Raw genomic sequence first — 24,184 nt, forward strand, 5'->3', positions numbered from 1 at the left:
CATACAAATGAGGACATTGATCGTTCCCTTCGCTGTACTGTTGTCTTTAGTAACCTGCATTGGTGCACTAACCTGCAGATGGAATAAGGCTGGCTCAACGCCCTCCTTATTACACCCCTTTGGTCTATAGCCTAGCCTACTGTATTTTCCAAATTCCCGCGAGAAATTACAGCCAATAGTCCTTTAGATAATGTTAATATTTAAAAAGAAATTACACAAAAAACAAAGGAAAAACATGTTCCAACCTCTACAGGGATACTACAGAATGAGCAACTATATTGTAAACTACAGTGAAAGTTCAATGTTACAGAATTTGCAGGTATTAGCCTAACATCACAATAAGATTTTTAAAAAGCACAATAGAACCACAGGTTAAAAAGCACACACGTATAATAGGAGTAGGCTATTTTTTTTTTTTACACTTAATTATATAGGCTACAAAAAACAATTCTGCATGAGGTATCCAATTAGTCTATACAAAATACAAAGCTGTGCCAAAGGAGATAAAACCACAAAGTGCGACAAGATAACTAAATGTATTAGGTAGTGAACAAGCCTACCACACAGACCACAAGTCTAAATCGGTCTAAAAAATGTATAGCCCGTAGCAATAATGTTTTCATTGGGGTTATTATTTTGTAAGATGTTCCCACGAGGACCGCAGTGCTGGCCTCCAGTCTGTTGTTGTTGTCATCCTGACAGCCCGCCTAAAGTAGCGCCTTTTCCCCTGCGGATCATCATTTACTATATACAAGGTGTTTTGTGATTGTTTTGAGGCTCTGCAGCAGCTAAAGCTCAGCAAGACTGTATCCATGTCAGAGGGAACAAGCCATGCTGATGTCAGAGATTTTTCCTCTGCCCTCCACGGTGGGAGGATCTCTGTGCGTTGAGTCACGCAGCTGTCAAAGATAGCTGTCACCCAGTTTCAGGATCAAACACACAGTCAATGAGAAAAAGGGCTTTGAGCCGAAGGGACGCGGAGATCTCAGGTAACCCAGCTCAAGTCTCCAAACAAGGGCGACGAGAAGAGAGAAACAAAATTCCGCTAACAAAAACGGGGAAAAGGAGCGAGTTTTGATGAATAAGGATTTTCTGTTACACGCTGGGGATATCTGGAGAAGAGAAGAAAAACACTGCACGAGCACAAAGACAAATTTCTTCTGCGCTTGACGAGGGAAAAGTGGGCATTTTCGGGCGGAGATGAAGGCGAAAAAGGGTAGGTTGGATGCTTTTGAGACAACATTAAGTCAAAATTGGTTTCGATAACCAGAGGGAGGTACATGACGATTAACAGAGCGATTTCCCTCATATGCAGACCATGCAGTCTATTGTTTCCTTTCCAGACGTGACAGGGGGCTTTTTCTGCCATGTGCTGGCGCGGTGTCAAAAGTCGATATAACCATGTTTGCCCATAATTTCTGATTTTCTACGTATGTTTAACTCAAGGTTTGGCACAACAACACACTGCTGCGTCGCCCTGTGTGTTGTTTTTCTCGTCACGGTGTAATTAGGCTAACTTAAAGCGCGCACACAATGTCAAGACTGAACTAAACGAGGCTTCCTTTTCAGTTTGAATACAAGCTCATTTTAAATGTCGGCCGCTACATTTGTGTCGAAGTTTGGCTAAAGTGATGCTACAAGTCAAAGTTTGGCGACCATTGTCAGTTCAAGAGTTTGAAGTGTTGCGTTTTTGTTTTGTTTTTACAACGGGCACGCTTTAAAAAAACAATATTGTGGGTTTTTTTTTAACTTTCTCCCACTCACGGAAACACCTTCAGCAGGTTTATGTTGTATCTAAATCCAAATATAGGCTAATGTTCATTCTGACCTCATTGTGGGAAGTTGCTGTTACCTTGTTTCATTCGTGGACCTCGTGGTGCTGCGCGCACACACACACAATAGAAAACCCTTTACAAGTTGTTTAAACTCACAAAACCAGTATGTTCGCGGCCTTATAACGTATTTTCTGCCCACTCTGTTAAACTGTGATATGTTGGAGGAAGTTAAGTTTATGGCGAACTCGCCGTTTCCATGTAGAAACTTTTGAATTGCATACAAAGGACCACGCAGCCCTAGATTCTTTTGTTTAGTCTGGAGACGCTGATTTGCAACAGGTCTCCCCTCCCCCTTCCCCTCTCTCCAGCCTACGTAATTACCTCATCCTGTTGGCCGCTCAGACTTGGGAACTTTCTTATTCACTTCCCACTAGTTTGCCCCAGAGCAGACTGCAAAGGGTTGTGGATTAAATATCATCTGAATTTCTGCGTTTTCTTAATGGCGTTTGGGCTGCCTTAACAACAAGCTGCTGGTATTCATATTCATAAATAGTAACCTAAATATCATATGAGCAACTACCAGTATCTAATTTTCAAAAACTGTTTTTTTTTTTTATATTCATGACTTGAGGACAACATTTGCTGAAAACAAGGCTAAAAAAGACTAATGGCTGATTTGGAATCTGATCAAATTGGGTATTACAAACGGTTTATAAGCAGGTTTATTTTCTCTGGCTAAAACACATTCAAAGTGTTTCAAAGGCCCAAGTCCTGTTTGATCATGATTAACTTTGATTAGACATGCCTAAAACGCTGAATAAAAAAAACAACTGATAATCAACTCTGTAATCTTTGCAAATATGCTGTTGCCGTTCTTCAAAACAATCTCCCTTTTATACAGCGATTGTTCTTGTGGTCAGCCCCGGTGTGTGTTACTTATCCAAGCATGCAAAGTGTGCTCTGTCTGTGCAATAGACCTGGCTTGTATTTGTCGAGGCAGGTTTTATAACTGCCACACCATCAGACCAGCCTTTGTGACGTCCCCCCTACATCCCTCCCCCTCTCCATTCCCCCCTAGTCCTCCTCCTCCTCCTCCTCCTCCTCCTCACACCCTCCCTCCCTCACTCCTTATATGAATCACATGGCTGAACTTGACAGCTTGCTTCTGACACATCAGCTGCCTCCCAGACAGCTTGCGTTCAGTGAGCGGCTGCGGCAGAGCGGCTGGGAGATCGACAACAGGGTGGCTGACATAAAAGGATACGTATTTTTCTTTGTCCTGTTCTCATACGCTCTCCTTTCTCCCCACATGTGCTCCCTTGCGCAGGCTTGATGATGCTGTCGGGGAGTGAGACGGATGATGAGGACAGCGTGGACGCCCCTCTGGATCTGTCGTCCAGCGCGGGCAACAGTGGGAAGAGGAAACGGCGGGGGAATCTGCCCAAGGAGTCGGTTCAGATCCTCCGGGACTGGTTGTACGAGCACCGTTACAACGCTTACCCCTCTGAACAGGAGAAAGCCCTCCTGTCCAAGCAGACTCAGCTCTCCACACTGCAGGTAGGGACACAGTTATGACAGGAAAGATAAGATTACCCATAAACCCATAGGAGCGTAAACAGACCCCTGTAGAAGACGAGAGGAAGCAAGTGTCAGCTTGACTGAATCATTTCCTGTCTAGATGGCGAACAAAACATGACACACAAACAGTGACTTGAAGGTCAACTAAACCAGCTTGATGTTGCAATATTAAAGCCTGAGACAACGTGAGTAAACTCACTCCCTGTGTACTGTGGGCTTGGCTGAGGCACTTGGACAGGAATTTCCCTCCCTCCAGCCCCTTTCCATCCCAGCTGTCTGGGAACAATGCAGAGTCATTTACATGGTTAGAGCAGCAAGTCTCCCTGAGCCAGTTACGACTAGCCTGGAGGACTGAGGGGGGAAAAAAGAAGAGCAATGACCATGATTACCACTCTGACAAAGGAGATTACTTTTTATTGAAAACTATTTTAAATACAGGATTAAGAAGTCTGAAGTAGACTTTTTGTGGCAAGTTAATGTTTAGCTTCTCATAGAGAAGTGATCATAATCTTAGAGTTCTGTTTTTTCAGTCCTGCTGTGCTTGAATGATATAGAGGAAATATAAATGTGTGAAACATACAGGCTCTGGTGTGAAATACTGTGTCATGGGTGTGCTTACCCTTTGATTTTGATTTCTCTATTGAAAACACAGGTGCAAACAGCACCTGGGCATAAGTGTACCAGCAGATTTTCTTTTAAATTGCAAGGCAGAACATAAGTGAGCCATGTGATGCGGCTTTCTCACAGCATGAATTTTTGTTGTCCTGTTTCCAGGTGTGCAACTGGTTCATTAATGCACGACGTCGACTTCTTCCAGAGATGCTGAGGAAAGATGGCAAAGATCCTAACCAGTTTACCATATCCAGGAAAGGTAGTAAGGCTGGCGACAGCTTCTCTGACAGCTCCCAGTCCCCGAAACACAGCAGTCCTGCAGCAGGTATGGAGGAGAGGAGCTATGACAAACGTGTTCTTCACCCGTCCAGCTTTGAACCCACCATGCCCAGTGTCCTGAGGAAGGCAGTGTCTCCCTCCATACCATCTCCAGCCTCCATGTCTCCTTCTCCTGGGCTCATACCCACTCGCCCTTCTGTCATCTGTCACACCACTGTCAGCACAGCAATGCAGGCCAGCCCGACAGCCTCCCACCCCTCTGTGCCAGGAATGAACTGTGACAGGGCAGCTGAGCTGTTTCAGTCTGCACAGGCGCTGCTCAGATGCCGGGATGAAGGGCCAAGCGGCCAGCCACTACCCACCACTACCACCATCCTCAGCAGCACCAGCATGGAGGGCAACCTGAGCCCCCGCAGCGGGCTCTTCAACACCCCTCCCCCCACCCCTCCAGACCTCACACAAGACTTCAGCGGCTTCCAGCTCCTGGTGGATGTGGCCCTCAAACGGGCTGCAGAGATGGAGCTGCAAGCCAAACAGCTGGTCTCCTAAAGGGAGAAAGTGACAGAAGAAGAAGAGGAGGGAATAGAGACTGACTTTGTGTTTCAACTATGGAACTCCTCTGAGTTCAGTGACTTGTCTGCACGCAACAGAGAACAAATCCACATGAAAGCCTGATCATTTATATTTTTGGTATACCAATCAAATTGATGAGGATGTTTTTTTATGGAAAAAAACTGTATCGAGGTGCCTTGGCTGTAAGTTGTTTATTCATTTCACATACATGCGTATGTATCTACATGTGTATCTTATTTGCACACAGGGACCAAAAATGTTATCAGAGAAATGCTGCCTGTCTTATGTCTTTACATTATACTGTGTATCATTTTAGAGAACGGAGCAAGAGCTAGAATCAACCCTCCTTCAAAGACCAATCGCACGGATTGGCCACATCGACACATGTTTACTGTTATACATTTCAAAGATCAGTTCATGATTGGTCTGCCTTGTTTGCACACTAAAAGGCAGAGGAAGGTCATCTCAGTGTCTTAAACATACTTTGCTCTTGGCGTCTATGACAAACTTATTCACTACTGTAGTAAAGTTATGTGTTTTTCATGAATATAAGTATAGTATTGATTTTGTAATTTACCTTTACTTTTAGCTTTAAAAAAAAAAAAAAAAACTCTTATCCTTTATTTTTTTTTTTTTTTTTTTTCTACTTTTTCCCACCAAGGGAAATTTCAGATGACCAATGTAGCAGGTTCATAGTCTGAGCCTTCATCCCATCACTCAGCGAACACGACGGCCAGTGGACTGGAAAATTAAACACTACAGATGTCTTTTCTGCATTTGCTTGTTTTACACCCTGACAAAGACAGCATTTTTGAAATCACCAAAAAAGCATTTTCATGTATGATAGGACCATGTGTATAGTTAATGTGACATGATGCCCAATGATGTGATTTCTTTTCATACTGTGCAATGTTTGTGGCAAATAGGGGTCACATGGGATTCAAATAAAGTTTTGTTTTTCTACATCTCAGAATTGATCATTTTGTATTTTCCATCCTGCGGATCACCCAGATCACTTTCCTCTAATGCACATTCATGCTGACTATATTCCTTTAAATCCCACTGAATTCTGTGGAGATTACTGATTCATCCCGAAAGGATAAGGAGAGCGTATTGAGTCAGAATGTTCGGCAAGTAAAAGCAGGGTGTACAGGAGGACAGACATAGTATAGCGTCTTTCCACAGGCTCCCGTTCAGGCATTCAGAGACATTCCTGTGTGTGAGAGGTTTACAACAGCTCCTGCCAATTAGCATAATCCTGCATAAATTAACACAAGCAAACGGCAGACGTCAACAGTTTCTTGCCAGCAGGGCTTTATGTGTGCCTGCCTCTCAATAGAGTCAATGTAAGTCAATATATAAGGGAGCTTACAACTGAGTCCGCTGGCTCGATCACAGCTAGGAGGACAGCTGTTCACTTCTAGTCCTGCTAAAGCTTCTCTATTAGCCTCAATAGGATTTGTTGTCTATATTTGCTGAGACAGCTACCCATTCATTTATTACATGTTCTTCTCTGAAGCTCGATATCAATCTATTTTTCTGATTTGAAAGGAATGAAAACCTTTGCTGAGGTTGTCTTTTGTAAAAAAAAGACCCCAAGAGCAATCAGTACACCATGTTCACTAATCAGCTAGCTACAATATGCGGTTGGTCTATCAGAATAATCACTTAAATAATCATTATGTTGCTTAGTCAGTGGATGGAGCCTGTCCCTGCTGGTCACCAACAAATGTTGAGTTTTCCACCTTTTTTTCAGATGTTGCCTGTCAAACGTGACAGCTCTTGTGGTGGACAGACAGGGTTCAAATTTGGGGATGTAATCACTAAGGGTTTAAACAGACCTCCAGGCACACAGTGGGCAGTTGTAGACCACCATGGTGGCCATCTGAAAGGTGGACAGACCCAGGACCAGGCTTTATGCAAAGACAACACCCACTTCTGTAAACCCCTTTTCCAACACCCCACCCCACCCCCTGAACTCTGGCGACTGAGGTCAGCATGCCTCCCCTCAGCATGACTGATGTGTGAATGACGAATCCCCAGAAGCTGCATGTACAGGAGTGACAGGGCTAAGCCAAGGCCAAAAGTGCTGTGTAATTATGGGGACCCACCCCTGCGGAAGGGAAATGCCCTAAAAACACACCATGCTGGCCTTGTAATCTGTTTAATTATATTCCGATTGAAAACACATGGTGAGACAGGGAAAGAAATAAACGCCACAAAATGATGGCAATGATATATATTTAATGCTGATAAGAGCTCATACACGTGCCATAACATCAACAGTGTAATAACATTAATTACAAAATGTATATCTGCTTAATATGTTATTTGTTGGTTTTTTTGTTTACATTTACATAGGGAAACATTCATTTATGTACAAATGTTTATTTGAATGTTTTTCTCTTAATGTAACTACATCACAAGCTTCAGAATTGCCAGGATTGCTGCAGTGTCTTTTGAGTTTAGCAATTAACCACAATCCAACATTCTGATTTCTAACTCCCTGCTATATCAGGAGTATTATACTGATATGTTAATATAATAAACATAAATAAGAAGTCAATCATTTGACAGACATTTCAATTCAAATACAAGTTCCAAAGTAAAAAATACTAAAATGAACTTCATCTACATAAAATGGCGGTAAGTTTGAACTATTGTAACTTAATATAAATATCCTCTCTAAAATTCAAATTGACCAACTAAAGTAAATATAAATCATACTGTATGGTTACTTCATCACTTGAGCTCCATCACAAACGTCTCTCAATGAAAGTTTCAGGTAGCTGTTCAATAGGGACAAATAGCAGGAATATATCCTGACCTATAATTTTCAAATGGCACAAAAACTTCAATCAATACAGAGAATTGGATTACACACCAAAGTCCTGCTATTCTGTTATCAAAACAATAATGTGATGGTAAACCAGTTCAGGATTGTCTCAACATTCAAGCAGCTGACAAAAAATACCATGTTACATTGAAGTAATTAGGGCTGAGACACTCATTAGGAAATCATCATTCAAAAAAGATGGCATGTATATTATTCCCTTGTTTAAGATCATGGCCTATCCTTGTGGCTGGGGTTATATACAGTAAGATACAAAGCCATGGGTCACACACACACACACACACACACACACACACGCACACGCACACACGCACACACACACACACACACACACACACACACACACACACTTTCTCTCTCTCTCTCTCTCTCTCTCTCACACATACACAAACATCTTCCCCTGAGACTGCTGTTGTGCTCGACTATCATATTAGAAATTAAGGCTGATCACTGAAACAGAAAAGACAAAAAAACAGGTGCCTGTCATGCAAAAGTCATAAATAAAACATTAACACAGTATAAGGGCCTTGTTGTCAGTGCATAATAATAATCACAATGTCAATAAACAGTCATTGTTCTCCTAATCAATAAATTAAACATGAATACAAAATATTACAAATCTGATTTTTTTGTATGGCCTTCAAATAATTGCTTCATTTGGAGGCGGAGATAGTGCACACACAGTGAGGAGAAAATAGTCCCTTTTCACTCCTTTAGTCTCAATACTGTCAATAAACCTCTCTTTTCTAAAAATGACATAATAAAATATAGTACAACTACCAGTATTGTACCAAATATCAGTATTTTAGCATTATCTGTTACACAGAAGAGTTTGAACGCAACATGAGAAAGAATTAAATCTGTTTAGAAAAGACAAAAAATATCAGTAACCTTGTGTCAGCATGCATGTCATATCATTATACTGTGTGTTCTTTATACAAACGTGTTTTGCTCAGTTTAAAATGAGACAAGACGGGTGGTTTGTTTACAGTTTGTTGATACTGCTACCTTAATCTTCAATTACAACAAGGACCCTTTAGACCTTGAAAAATAGGAAGCACTTTTGAAATAACATCTGAATCGTAACACACACATGCTCTTTCTTCCACTCACACACACACAGATTAGGTTTGTGGCATTTTCGAACAGTGATTTCTTTAGTGAACTGCAAACCCAAAATCTGCTCCTGGCTCAATAGCCACTTTGCCTCACCTGGAGGAGCAAAATCTGACCTCTTGATCTTTCCTATAGGCTTGGCCTCCTGCTGCCGGAAAAGACCCATTTTCAGACATAGTGTTGAACTAATTGACACTAATGTTTGCCCTCATTATACGAATCAAAAACTATATATATATATTATAGTATTTTCAGAAATCATCGGATTTTATACAAATAAAATCAAATATGAGTGAATAGGTCTGGTCTGGTCTCTCCATTTGATTTGATGTATTTGATCTGAGCAGATCAGATCAAATACATCACTTGTGTGTGTCTGCATGTATGTACATACACACACTCCACATGCACATGCATGCTCCCTCTCTGTTCCCTCTGATTCTCAGCACCTGAAACACATTAACGTAAAGCATCAGTGCTGGTGCTACACCTGGCTTACTTTGTAATATTAGGCCACTTTAAAAAAAAGGGATTTGTAAGATACTTTTTTGAGAGTGAGGGGCGGGTGGAGTTACAGGAAGAGGAGGGACTGCTACATCGAAGCTGGGAGAAGGAAACGAAGGGGTGACTAGGTGATAAATAAATAAATAAATAAAATACTGTAAATGTACATTTCTTGTTCAAACAACTTCCATCGTGACTGACCCCACAGTGATCATGGGAAGTCTACAAAAAATGTGATTATGCTAGCACCCTAGCCTTACCATTCAGTGCTATTGTGTAGATGGAACAGTGTATTAGGCATGTGCGTAGGTACATGTGTTTGCGTGTCTCATAGTCTGGTCTGAGCCTCGGGGATATAGATCTCGATACTGTCTGCACTCTCTGTAGCAGAGCTCTGCCGAACCGACGCGGCACGTTTGGCAGCTAGCAGGCGTTTGCGAGCCTCCAGACGCTGGCGCTCAGAGCTCTCCAGCGAGCGGTCCCTAGCCAGGTGAGGGTGGCCCTTCTGGGGCTTCTTTGGCACGGGAGGAGGCATCCTTCTCTCCTGGACAGGAATGACAAATAGTCTTAATGACAGACCACTGAGTCCTCATGGCAAGCTTCAGCTAAACACAGTAAGGAGCAACACAACTGCAGCCAGCTTGCATTAGGGTTAGAAATAGCGGTGTAGCTGACGTCGGCATAATGTCAGAGCATGCAATTTTTGAATGAGGTTATGGTTCACAGTGGCAGCCATTTGTGTGGGGTAAGAGAGCATGGTGGTGGCCACTGCGTGAGGTAAAAGTGACCATTGGAGATGGACAGGCCCCAACGGTGCATGGCAGGTAGTAGAGTAGCTTCTCAAAAGCAGCTCACTGTCAACAACAAAACAGAACAAAACACACAAATACAAGTGATGATGACGTCAGGCAGGCAACAGGACAGTACGCAACACATATTTGCATGCTACAACAAAACTTCACTGTGAATCATCATCAAAATTCCAAGTATACAGTAATGGCAGCAGATAACATGCAGGTTAGTAAAGCATTCCAAAACAAAACTGAGGCTAGATGAATTTGATTATTTAAAATGGAGCTGAATGAATTTCGATATTTGACATGTGTGTCTGCACCTGAATTTCTGGTGGGGTCAGAGGTTTCCAGTTGTTGGCTTTGAGTTGGTGGAGCTCATCAAACTTCAGGCTAATGTTCTCGATAGATAGCTGCAGCATGTCCCAGAAACCAGCCAGGTCCTGGGAGATGGGCCGTGGGTGTGCATTTGGGTTCTGATACACAAAAGTTGCAAAAAACCACACACACACACACACACACACACACACACACACACACACACACACACACACACACACACACACACACACACACACACACACACAGTTTATATGCTTATTGCACATTTTTGGAAAGATGCTTGCTGTTGCTATTTTGGAATTGGAAAGACACACACTTTTAAAAATCAGGTGCCATACTGTAAGTATGTGGGAGTACTGGGCCTGTATCCAGAATATGCATTTGACATCTTTATAACCCTTTTGTTTTGAATCTTAGGTTGAATCAAAATATACTAGTTTGTCAATCTATCTGTCCAGTACTCATCTTTCATTCAACTTCCACTACTATACTATAAACATAGAAATTTTCAATTTTTTTTTAAATTGTATTTTTTTGCATTGTATAATCAATAATTAGCATCAGTATTAAAATAAAAAATATTTTGACTGTTTCAATGTGTACTTACATGTATATATAAGCATCTAAAAATCCCTTTTTGTGAGACTCAGTTTTCACACAGCAAGTGTGAAAGATGTGCAAATGCACACTCTACACTAGATACATAGTAAATGAGCGCTGGTCTAGCCTGTCAGGATGATTTGTGCAGGATGATGTCAGTGTTGGGCGGTGGGGGAGGCTGGGGGAGCATGCAGAGGATGAGGTGACACATACCAGATTCTCCTCACACAGCTCCCGGAACTGCTGGAACTTCTGGGACATCAGCAGCTGGGCACTCCCCACTGCACTGCGGATCTTCCCCAGGACTGCAGAAAGACACACACGCATGCACACACGCACACACAATTCACAATGCAATTACTCACAGAACCGCATACTGCAGGCATGTAGCGCTAACAGAGAGGGTGCATTTGTAATGCAACAGAAAAGCATGCGCTAGAATCCCCTTTTATCTGTGCCCCCCAGGAACAGAAGCCATTAAGGGAAGTGAAATAATTACTGAAATGATCTCCAAAAATAAAACACTGCATGAACACAAAATTAAAAATGCATATTTATAGCACATAAAAAATGCTTTAGTTGCAGTCATGTATCAAAAAGAAAACTTCAAGCATCTGGTCATTAAAGAATGTACTATTTTATCTCTCTCACAATGTATGTTTGGCAGACTGATATATGATATAAACAAGGTTGTACTGCATAACCTGACTCCCACGGCCATTCCTATTGACTCACATATCCCTATGGAGAGGGAACTGTCAGTGCATACATTAGGCTACATGAAGCAAATGGGATCAGAAACTGAGAGGGGGGTAATGAATCTGCATTACAGAAAAAATGTCTTCAACTCTTTCAGGATGTGTGTGTGTGTGTGTGTGTGTGCGCGCGTGTACATGGTAGCGTGGGATCTGGGGAAACATAACCTTGAGAGAGCCTCCCTGTTCTGCACATTCTGTGAGAGAATCTCTTGCCTGGAACCATAACAGCACACTAGCTGCATAAGCAATGGCATTTTCTGTAAGGCATGAAATCAGCTGTGCAGCAAGGACAGGTATAAATACAGTCCGTCTGCTGGGGCTTGTTTGTTCAGTCTGGTATGTGCATGTGAGTGTATGTGCATAAAATATATTTGGACATGTGTATACAGACATGCACTGCAGTGCGTATAAACGTCAAGATCAAATAGTTGCCTGGAGGGGCACTGAGAAAAAGCCCTTCACTGTGTTTGTGTGAGAGATCGTTATACAGTGCGTCTAAAGGACAGATGTGTGGCTGGGGCCAGCAGCGGTCTATTGATAAGTATGCACGGTATGTCTGTGGAGGCCAGAGGGCCTGAGACAGGAACAAGCAGCTATTGTGGTCCAATTCCATGAATACCAGCACCCTCCAAATCAGAGGATCAGAGGAGAGGAGAGGAGAGGGAAAAATAGTCCTTCTTACTCTCATCAGGCAGCTCATTCTCCATCTCATCCTGCTCCATCTGCCTACACCAGCCCTCCATGCGCTCTGTCTCGGCCTGCAGCAACTTGAGGAACCAGCGGCCATCACGGGGGCACACCGATCGTCCAACAGCCTCCAGAGCCCCCACCTCTGGCTCGGCCACGCTGTCCATCCATGGGTCTGGAGGTGGCAGGATCGAAGGGTCGAACCCCACGTCCCCATAGTCGTCAGCGGCACAGGCGTGGTAGTGGTTCCCCGAGCCCTGGATGCTGACGGTAGAAGTAGCAGCATCGCGGGAGTGCTGGCGGGGCATGGTGGCAAAGTGACGTGGTGGGAGCTCTGGGGCGTCCGTGGGGTCGTCTAGGTCAGCCTGCACGGCCGTGGTTACGCTATTGGAGCGGGTCATCCTGCGGTAACTGGGAAAGAAAGCAGAGAACCTTTTAAATATCTGATTTTATGTAAGTGATTACACATACTCATATTGTATAGTAATATGATAGTAGTGCCTCCCTATGATCAGTAATTATGATAATATTGTTTACACACAGTTTGGGAGGTGCTCCTGGTGTGAAAAATGTTAATGATCACAGCAATCTCATCACTGATAGTGATAAAAAGCGTTTGTTGTTTGGAACATCTTTTGTGTGTGTGTGTGTATGTGTGTGTGTGTGTGTGTGTGTTTTGTCACCTGGCTCATTCAGAAGCAACAGAGTGCGCAATCATCTGTCACACCACAAGCCCTGCTCTGGGGGCTAATGCACATACACAAACAGTCCATGCACACAAACACACACTCACACACCTGGGACCCTTACAGCTGGGTGTGCCATGTCGTATTTTGCTCAGAGGCTTTGTGTCACTGTCAGGCAGCCTTTGCCAAGTCCCTCCCCACTATGTGCAACAGCAGACACACACACTCATGTGCCAGAGGGACACGGGTGTTGGGGTAAGGGGGAGAAAGTGGCCAGTTAAATGTTCAGTGATTGGAGGAGCCAGCAGTTTAATCACTGCAAGATCACAGCTCAAAGTGGTACACGACTCAAAGCACATATTTTATTAACATAACAAAATGTACTGAGCCACTTTGATACGCATACTTAAGAGCCTGCACAGACAGGAGCTCCAAATATACAAACAAAGAGCAAATAAAAGTGGAATAGTACAGTTTTGAACTTATCACATATGTCCTCATGTAAACTTCTATATTCTGGTATACAAAGCATTCCTCATCCTACCATTAGACGTGTGGATTTACATATTTGACTATTTCTGCTGTCAAAACACAACAAATTAGTAAGAAGTAACAACTTTGCCAAGCCAGAAAAAAGATTGAAATGCCTGCTAGCTGTACTTCGATCCAAATACGCCCACAGTCCTCTCACACATAAACCTCAGCTTGTCCTGCCTGCAGCACGACACACACAAAAGATCATAGCTCCATCACGTCTGCCACGGCCCATCTCCAGACCCACACTCCTCCTCGGCGCTACCCATTCATCTCTACCTCGCCTTTTCTCATTCATCTCTCCTCTCCTGTGAACAGAAAAAGGGAGAGCAAGAACAAGGGAGTGGCTTCGGGTAGATCAAACACAGCGTCTATGTGCTTTATGTCTGCGCACAAGCAGCCCGTGTGTGTGAAGAGCAGTTAAAGAGTAACTCCTCCGAGCAGGTGTTCAATTCTAATGACCTCAGCCTGCTTTCTATCAGCCTGCTAACAACTTCCTGCAGGGGCAGAGACGGGCAAGGCCAAACACAGCCCAGACAGAAAGACAGCCATATCAATAGACAGTAGGCAAAAGAACAAGGGAGGGCATTTAAAGAGAAAAAGACAGCATGAGGGAGAGAAGAGACTATAAAACATGAAGAAGAAATGCTGGAGGGAAAAAAAGAGTAACAACGCAGAAAGTACATGTTCTCGTTAGATTCATGTGGTGAACATGACAGAAAGTTGTAAATCTCACAGTCTTGCATTCCACATGCTGCCTGTTTCCGAATGCCTCTTTAACTAAAGGGTTTTTGTTATATATCTTAATAATCTTCCTCACATCTGCAGAGAACATGAGGAAATACTGAAGCATCTATAAACAAAAACAGGCAAAAAACTTATTTGGATATAGAAAGAAGCACCGGAACATATGTTGGATAACAGAAAACACAGCACTAAACAGCCACTCATGTCATTATGCACCAAAAGTTGCATATTATGCACCTGGGGATTATTGTTTGTTTGACTCATACCGGTAATGACAAGCCTTCAGTCAGTTAGGACAAAAATAAAAAGACAGGGAGGTCTAGCAGTCCCTTAAGTTGACTTTTCAAGATGGTTGTGCATATGGTTTAGTCACCAGCACCATGAGCAATGCTCATTTTCCCTGGGACTGCAAAGCCATCTGGTGACCACGAACCCCAGACCCTAAATCCGGAATCCATCTATTAATCTATCAAATCTCCAGTGCATATCATAGTTAATTCTTTGCACTTTTTTGCACATTTCTGATCTGATATTAATTTGTAATTTTTTTCTAATTCAATAACTCAATTCAATAATATGCATTTTTCTAAATACCTGCACTATCATATAGAGAAGATGAAAAATATTCCAAGTATGCATCTTTGATGGAATAAATACCATAAGTGAATAAAAATTTGCTTTATCTTCCATCATTTCAGTTCAGAAAGAAGTCTGTGTAAAGGCAAGCATGTTGTTTGTTGGGTTCATCTCTTTTCCAGCCCTTCCAGTTAATCCTAGTTCAAACAGCAAGGTGAGGTTATGACCTGTGACTGTTGCATATAAAAACCCAGACTTTCTCACACACACAGACACAAATAAGGAAGTTTAAAGCACTGGAGCGAGGCCGTAGGAGTTTGGCACTCTCACTGTCTGGGAATCTAATGTAGGGGGCGGCATGCACAGACCTCCCAGGCGCGCACACACACACACACACACACACACACACACACACACCCTACTCTAAATATTAACCTGAGAAATGCACAGCCTGCAGTGCTGCATAACAGCCAAGCCCCAGCAGACTGGAAGGTGTCTAGATGAGTTAATATTTGGCTTGGCGAGTCAGGGAACTCAGAGCTTGGTCAGTCAGCTGAGACCTCCCCTTTCAGAAAGCCCCTCACATTCCCTTACACTGTGTAAGTGTGTGCTGGACTCGGCCCTCACTGTGACCTTCGATTAAAGGTGATGTCTCTTTAAATTCCCAAAGCATGCCTTGGCTAAAAGCTGAAAACCAGCACCATGGCTAAATTTGTCAACTTCCCTCACCAAACAGAAGGTCACTGTGACAGCTGAAAGCTGACAAAGAAACCATAAATGGCTGCGTATCCCACCAGAGGCCTCGATGAGCCTGGTGCGATGTGAGCTAAGGAAGCTGCATGCACACTAGACTGCTTCTCCTCAAACTGGGAACATGTTGCAGAACGAGAGCAGCACAGCAGTCTCTCACCAAACCCAATACCCCCCCCCCCCCCCCCCCCCCCCCCCCCCTCTCCCTCCCTCCCACACACACACACACACCCTCAAAGTAACCTGAATCACAATGACTTGAGCAACAGATGGCTGTCAACTCACCCCTCCAACTTCCCAGCTCCCTGCACCACATCCTCTGGCCCAGCTGTCACTTGGGGCCCATCGCTGAGGGGGCTCTGACGCCAACCTCCCCTGAACTGGGGACAGCTGCTGTGGGGAAGCCCACGCAGGGGGGCAAAAGCTTGTGCTGCACACTACAAACCTCTGTCTCCACAAGTCCTCTTCCCGTGCATGCTATCTCTGCCTCATCCCTCCCATCAGACTTATCCAGTTTCACTTTTACAACCTCCTTCTCTTTCTCTCTCTCTCTGTCTCTCTACTCACCATCGCTCATCCTCCACCTGAATTCCTATCGACTGGAATTTAGACTGCTCCTCTGTCAGCCCTCCTTCCTCTGGGTCCACCTAGGAGTAGGGGAGAAACTGTCAAACTGTGTGCCAGAGTTTTATTTTAGAACTTCAACAGAAACCCAGGCATCTACAAACCTGGATCCCTATGGAGAGGCACTTGCGGAGCTCTTCCCTCTTCGCCTTGCTGTCTGCGGAAACATGGGCGACGGCAGAGGTGGTGGCGGTGGCAGTGATGGTAATGGTGCTATTGGTGACGTGCTGGCTGGCGGGGCCATGCACCTGAGCGTTAGCCGCCTCTATGGCTGCTGTCAGAGCCTTCATGCTGTCGATGCTCTCCGTGGAGTTGGACAGGCCTGGCTGGGAGCTGATGCCTGTCCGCGTGCCAGAGCCCCCATCCATGTAGGCATCCTGGGCAGACTCCGTGCTGCTCTGGGCCGTGATGGATATGAAGGGTTTGGATGGTGTGGTCCGTGGTGGGACTGGGGGAGGCGTCTTCTTGTAAGTTGTGATGCATGATGACACTGCAGGGAGGAGACAGAGATAGACAGATAACAAATGATATGAATCTCACAAAAAGCTCCACCAATTTTACACATGAAGATCTGTTCCTAAGGAAGGCTCTGGAGGGCACTTTCTAAAGTCCCAGATGATGTGACAGTGAAGTGATCCAAGTTATTTAAGATGCAGGGTTTAGTTGCATTATGTGAATTGTAGGATACAGTGTTTAAAAAAAAAATTAGAATCCACTAGAGACTAAAGACAGAATATCTCTGCCTCTGCTGCTGCAATTTTAACCAATACTTTTTTTAATCTGTCTCTTGGGAGTTGTGGAAGTGCAATCCTTAATCGTTGGAATACACCTTTAATTATCCTTGAAGGTCAATGCAGCAGCAAATTATGCAGCATATAAAATTAAATAAGTAAAAAGTAAATTCTGAGTACATGGAAGATAATACACTGCTAAAATAATATAAAAGTGGTAGAAATTTATGATTAGAAATTTTTGAATGAATGTAAGAAAATACAGCATGCATGCATGTTATACAACATCTATAATAAGATGGATAAAAATGTTGCAATCAAATAAATGAAATATAAATTAATTCACTGCCCGAGAGGAAAATAACTTTGGTGACAGCTGACAGCCTGACAGTTTACCCACAGGTCTTAGGTCCTTGTGTTGGAGTCAAAATGGACCGTAGATTAGGGCCAACTTTAACAAATCAGAGCCTCGTCTAGTAATAGGATTAGTATGTCAGCCACTTGACCCACTGATCTAGATGGTTAAGCCCTCTATGCACTAACTGTACGCATCAGAACAATTTGATGTTGCCGATTATAGCCTTGCATGCTTGTGTGCCTTGTTGTTGTTTGCACACATAATTCCACAGAAGTTAAAATTATATTTATGATAAAGCTCAAATGTTAAATGATACAGTAAAGGACAGCTAGAGAGTTCAGTGCCCTCCAAAGGCTTTGTATTATATCCAAGCAAACAGATATTAAAAATCATCACAGTGCTGCTCAGTAACACTCGCCCTCTTTCTGTCAAGTGCCCTCTCAATCTCAGGTTACAGTTACAGGTTGTGCACAGACAATGGGGCCTCTCACACACACTGACTCAGAAGCTTGTGTATAGAAACATTGCCAACAAAAAACGACAAAAAACATAGCCTGACTGAAGAAAGACAAAAAAACAGCCACCTCCTAACTACATTATGCCTTTAAATCTCCTTCCTGGCCTGGTGCTATCATCAAAACTAGGTCGCCATCTCTCTGCTTTGCAGCAAAACTAGGACAGCGGGTTTCCTGGATCCCTTTAATCCCTACAAAAGACAAACATCCTACCGTGGCTAGATTGCTGCTCTGTGTGCGGCAGACAACTGTTGCCAGCCACACCCAGCACGAGCAGCCATGTCTAAAACTATTAGAGCCGAATGTTGTTTGCTTTGTGTCTTGTCATCTCACTGACAGCTAAAGAGAGGCCTTGACATATTGGAGGTGAACAGAGGGCTGACTTCATCTTCTCGGTTTGTCAGAGTCATCCGCTGCCCTCCACCCACCCTCTCACTTCCCTCCTGACTTGCCGGCAGTGATTGGATGATCCCAGACAAGATTTCAGTCAGATTTTGACAAGCTGGAAAGTCCTCAAACGGGACGAGTGCTGCCTTGAGATTAAATCACAGTTGCTAATATGAGCGTCTTTGATGGTGGCGAAACATACCACAAGAAAGACAAAAGGAGTTGACTTACTGTATTTCCTTCCACAGCTAAATGTCATGAGTTTTTCTTTTGACAGATATAGCATATGCAGGAATTACTGCCAAAGTCAACTTAGGCGGAATCGTCTGAGCATGCCACGATATGCAGCACTGTCTCGACTTTTCACATCCGTCTAGGGAATATGATGGACATCTAGGTCTAATCTTCCAAAAGGTCACTGAGTACGGACCCACAAGAGAACAAAAAATGCATAGTGAACACACACATGCACTCACACAGAGGGAGAGGGCGAGGTCTTGCCCCTATCAGCCGTGGAGGTTCAAAGGATAGAATGTCAGCCCCTTTCAGAGCTTCTATCCCCTGAAGTCATCTAAAAGTCACACTAGTGGGTGTGCGCATGCTGGATGACTATATGTGTGTGTGTGTGCGCTCCTCTCAGGCCCAGAGAAGGCTTAAAGAACAGAGGGTTTTCATCCACTCAATAAAGCACTGTATGAAACAGGAGACGACGCGGCGTGTCCCACCTAGCTGTCACTGCGAGAGCCAGACACGCCGGAGAATGACGGGGTGTGGGGTGGGGGTTTTGAATGCCAAGACAGGTTAAGTAAATACACTCAGGAGTCGGAACATGCCCACACACACATGTGTATGCACACATGTGCCTGCAGACATGCACATGCAGACACAGAGGCACACAAATAAGATTGACACAACCCAGCGTAATGTTTCAATCTCTCCACATCAAGGGAGACCACAGACTTCCTGCCACTGATATGCCCTCCATCCACCAGGAGCTGTTGCCAACAGTGACCCGGCCCATCCTAAGTGACTTGGATGCAAGTGTGTGTAAAGATGTGTCTTCAGACATTTACCTAAATGATTAGATTAAAGTTCCTAAGCTAGAAAAACTCTCTTTCCTAATTCTTGTCTGACCGACAATAGTGAGGGGAGAGCCTCGGACCAAAACAACTGTCCTGATAAGACAGAAGCCAAGTTTCCAGTTTCCACAGAAATGATAAGAAAATAGTTTGATCCTCTTGCTGCCATGAAAGCATTAGACAGCTACACTGCCCTGGACCTCCCACACACAGACAGTCAAGGACAGAGTGAAGTAGGATTGTGACGCAGGATTCCATTAGACACTTAAGAAGGAATGTGGAAAACTGCAAACACAGATAAACACTGACGAGCATGCAAAAACGTTTTTCTGTCACTTCATAATATCAGGTCAGAGGAGGAGCTTTGATCACAGAAAAAAAGAAAGACATCATTCATATTCTCTTGGGTGCAACAAGAACCTGCAACACCTTCCTCATATAAGGGAATTTCATCTCGCTTCCCTCTCAGAGGTAGGTGCAGCCTGCTGCGAGCATTGTCATCCCAAAGAGAAGAGTTTGTGAATGACAAAACTCTAGTGGCTCTCTGCCAAATCCCTCTTTTGACAAATGCTTCAAAAGTCCCATGCCGACAAGTTGGTGTGAATAGCAGTTCTTCTTGGCAGAGCACTCCCCCCACCTCTGGGCTTGATAATATCAAAAGAAAGCCCTCTTCCCTCCCCTGAGACAAAGCAAAGTCTCCATTCATTCTCCAGCCTTCAGAACAAAAACAGACCTGCTAGCTGCCTCTCTGTTTTTGGTTCTGTTGATCACTGTGTCCCATTTGTGTGTCTGCATAGGTGTATGCTGTTTCCTTTATTTAATGACTGTGTTCATGTTACTGAACAGATTGAAGGCAGGCAGCTGCCTTGTAATCTCCAATCTGTGTATCTGTGTGATAGGCCACTTCAAAGAGCAGACAGTTTGGTTTAAGCTGCTAGCTAACAGGAACGGGCTCCCCCGCGCGGGGGCCAAGGGCAAATCCACCACCAACCAAACAAATACAAAGGCCCGGAAAGGGGGCGGTCAGTACGGGGTAACATTGACAGCTGAGCCCAGCTGCACTGTGTTTGGGATGAGGGTCTGCCAGAGGGGAGAGGGCAGAGAATATTGAACAGAGAAGAGGAGCTGAAGAAGACTGAGGAGGAGGAGGAGGAGGGTAAATCAGAGAGTTACTGCCCAGCTCCTTCTGCTCCCTTTCTGTCCATTTGTCCGTGTCCCTTTCTCTCTCTCTCTCTCTGTGTATGTCATACACAAACGCACACGCACAGTGAACCAGCTGGAGTCCTTTGTGATAGTGTGACCATGGTGACACATAGCAACATGAAGTTTGCCGGGAGGCTTGGCGTTTTACCAGCAGCAAGCAGAGGGGAGCTTCTGTTGGCCATTTGTTTACCTTGACAGGGTACACTGCAGCTGCACTGACACACACCTAAACATCAGCCAACAAGGAAACAAAGCAGGAATAATGGGCCACAGCTTGCTCAACTTCAAATAACAAACAAAAATCAAATAAACACCAGGATAACAGAGAGCAACTGAGTGCCACTGTGTTGCAAATGAATATCTAATAATGTTTCTAGGCCTGAAGCCTCAGCTTTGTGCAGCTGAAAACTGAACTCCACCAACCAGTTTGTCTTGGATCCTTGTCAAAAAAGCTTGTCACTGCCTTATGAAATGACAATAACCTGAAAAGTTCACACAGTGTGACATTACACTACCGTTGTGAACAACAATGCAGCAATACAAGGCATATCCTAAATGACTCAACACAGCCTCCACTAGGCTACAACGAGTTACTCTAAAAAAATAAAAAATAAAAATAAGAATTACAAAAAGCCTCGAGTTTGTTTTTTAAGTGTTGTGTGTCAAAATAACCTACGATAGCGGTTTTGTTGCTCATCACTTATCACTGATAATCAGCTAATAATGTGGAGACACAAGAAACCCTGTAAACACTGTTTACAATGGTCCTTTAGAATAGAACAGTCATCTGACAGCACTCTGAATCACCTGAAAGTCTCCCAGAGACCCTCATGTCAGTCTAAAACTCTAAGCCACCAGAGGTCAGAGGTCACCACAGAGGGTTTCTGCTCTCCAGATGCCTGAACTCTCTCAGACACAATAGCTCACTGTGTGTGCGTGTGAGCATGAGGGGAAGGTGGCAGTGTGTGAGGGCCTTTTAAAGAAGTATATTTAGCATGTGTGAGTGCTTGTTGGTGAGGGAGTTTTGAGTGCAAATTGTACCAGTGTTGTAAACACCCTGCACGAACTGCAGCATTTAAATAGTTTTTCACCCCTCCCCAGAGTTAAACATAAGCAAGCATATCAGCACAAAACATTTGTTAAATATGCCTCCAATGTCCCCAAGACCAGCACTGCTATCAACAAAGCCGTGTGCTCAGTGTGCCCCTTTTGATAGAAACCTGTGTCAACAGTGGGTAGCTGCTGTGGCAGGCTTGTGTCTCCTCAATGACTAGATAAGAGTGTGTTTACAACTGTCAGCCACCGCTAAATCTGGCAGGCAGCTGCTGCCTGTTAAGCAATAGATTCACTTCACTTAACCCACTTTCCTGTGCTTCAAGTTCAAATAGAAAGCCCAGTTACCTGCATACCTGTTTTATGGCCTGATGCTTTCCTACGCCCTGTCAATCAGTGACAGGCAGGGAGAAACATGCTGAGAGTCAAAAACCAATGGGGCGGGGACATAAACATTTAAAACAGTCTAAATAAAGTTTTACTGATCACATTAGGTTCTTCAGTCAAAATCCCTACTGCTGTGAAGATGTAGTGTTTTAAAGTTTACCTATGTGTGTGGGGGGTGAGGGGGAGACACTTGGATCACTCTTAAAGTATACAACTGATTGTTTTAAATCCCTCTTAAATCTCGAAATAACTAACATTTACTCTAACAGCAGTGTAATTGTCAGCATCAACACCGTAAATAGCAGCTACATGACATTTGTTTCACGGTCAGGTATAATCATCCAGGATCCGGTATAAATATGTAGTCCCAAAGTTCCTCCGTGTACAGTACTGAAGCGTGTGAGCTAATCTCCTTAAGATTTTTCTTACATGAAGGGGGTTTCTCATTAGACCTGCCGTGTGATGCTCTAGGCCGTCTCTATTGTTTCCCCCACTTCTCCTTGGCAAGGGCTTTACCCTGACTAGTCCACAACCACATGACACATCAGTCTTTTGTTTCTGTCCAAAAAGACCTGCCTCCGGGGGGGTTTGAATGAGAGCGCATAGCCACTGAACATAGGAGTAAGAGAAGAGAGATAAAAAAAGACAGAGAGACAAGTGAGAAAAGGAAGGAGAGAAAAGGACGTAGGATAAGTTTGCCACTCTGTTTCCTTCAGTTCCTGTACATTCCAGCTACTTTGTGGGGCATAACCCAGAGCATTAGCCCTAACACTGAGGCTAACACGCCCACTCATCTCACGCATGCTTACACTGCACTGATTTCCCACAGCATTGCTCAGTGACTGACTGAGACTTTAAGAGTAGACTGGCTCACTGTGCGGAGTGACACATCGCATGTGTCGGCAGTGACAGCATGGGCAACAAGTCATGGCATACCTAATAACAGAATCATGTAGTTGGGGGAGATCAGTATGTCATTAAATGAAACAGGCTTTGTGATTGAGCAGTGACTAGGACTACATGAATCTCAGAATATGTAACTTGTTTAAGTCATCACACAGAGATAAAGAATAAAAGAGGACTGAGTTTTGATGGTGACATTTTGTGTTGCTAAGTGGATAATACAGTCCACTTAGGCCAGTGTCTGCTCAACTATAAATACCCCACAACAACACAACGATGTTGCCACCACACAGTCTCCAAGAGCTAAACACAGCTCCCTGATAAAACACTGCACTGTCCACAAGAACTGAAAGTGTGTGGAGTTACTGTTGAGTACAGGAAAACATAAGTGCAAGCCTGGGGAGTAATGGACTCTGGAACAAAATAACAAACACACAGCCAGACGGACAAAAAGACAAGAGGCTGACACACAGACACAGGAATCTGCCTTAACTGAGAGGGCTGAAACACAATGCCGATGTCATGTCATTACATGAAGGATCACTGCTTGCTGCAGCTTCTATTTACATATAAATGCAGCAGAATGTGGTCAAAAGTTCACTTCTTCTTTCCGTGGGTTGCATGCAACAAGCACCCTGGTCATTAACTCCAAGAGGCAAAAAAAACCCTGATTCATAAAATGACTGGGCACAAAAAGTAACTAGAAAGCTGGCTGACAGTTTTTACAAGCGTTTGAATTTACTCGTCCAGGAATGCGGTGAAACATCCGCGGCGGGTGTTGTTTCACAGTCCCGGTTTTTTTTTTTCTCCTCGCATTCCTTCCCCCTTTCCCCCTGTTTGACGTTCTTTGTCCTGACCACTTGCACATGGAGGCGAAAGGAGACACTGGTGGCTTAATCCACCACCAGAGGCATGCTAAAGCAATCTGGGCCCAAAACCAAACGTAAGGCCTTCTGCGTCTTCTATATGAGAGGAGGAGTGGGGCAGGCGGGGGAGGACGGATTGCGAGAGAGGGAGATGGAAAGTTAAGAGAGAGAAAGAGGAAAAATGAGAGAAAAAAAGGGGGAGACAGAAAGGTAGGAGGTACAAGAGGGGCTAATGGGGGGGGGGGGGGGGGGGGAGAACCAGACTATACTGACGCATACTGTCTTTTGTGGTTTCCAGTCCTGACCCTCTGACCCT

At 44.0% G+C, this 24,184-nt stretch overlaps 2 protein-coding genes across 4 annotated transcripts in view; one reads left to right on the forward strand and one right to left on the reverse strand.

Annotated features, from left to right (window-relative positions):
- The first annotated feature begins 871 nt into the window (after nt 1-871).
- tgif1 (TGFB-induced factor homeobox 1) lies at nt 872-5,782 on the forward strand. The gene is made up of 3 exons (XM_046045728.1): nt 872-1,216; nt 3,103-3,332; nt 4,128-5,782. The coding sequence occupies exons 1-3, from the start codon at nt 1,201-1,203 to the stop codon at nt 4,791-4,793; spliced, it is 912 nt and encodes a 303-aa protein (XP_045901684.1). The 5' UTR covers nt 872-1,200; the 3' UTR covers nt 4,794-5,782.
- Nucleotides 5,783-7,044: 1,262 nt separating this feature from the next.
- The window catches only part of dlgap1b (discs, large (Drosophila) homolog-associated protein 1b), an 88,951-nt gene continuing 71,811 nt past the window's right edge, over nt 7,045-24,184 (reverse strand). The window contains exons 7-13 of one of the 3 annotated variants that reach the window (XM_046064996.1): nt 20,856-20,885; nt 16,491-16,876; nt 16,330-16,409; nt 12,465-12,880; nt 11,238-11,329; nt 10,406-10,558; nt 7,045-9,835 (exon numbers count right to left, since the gene is read on the reverse strand). In XM_046064996.1, coding sequence (XP_045920952.1) covers nt 9,620-9,835; nt 10,406-10,558; nt 11,238-11,329; nt 12,465-12,880; nt 16,330-16,409; nt 16,491-16,876; nt 20,856-20,885 — 1,373 coding nt within the window. In that variant the 3' untranslated portion in view covers nt 7,045-9,619. The other 2 variants (XM_046057498.1, XM_046072724.1) reach the window with 2 other exon arrangements.

The sequence above is a fragment of the Micropterus dolomieu genome, linkage group LG01 (genome assembly GCF_021292245.1).
Source record: "Micropterus dolomieu isolate WLL.071019.BEF.003 ecotype Adirondacks linkage group LG01, ASM2129224v1, whole genome shotgun sequence".
Classification (NCBI taxonomy): Eukaryota; Metazoa; Chordata; class Actinopteri; order Centrarchiformes; family Centrarchidae; genus Micropterus; species Micropterus dolomieu.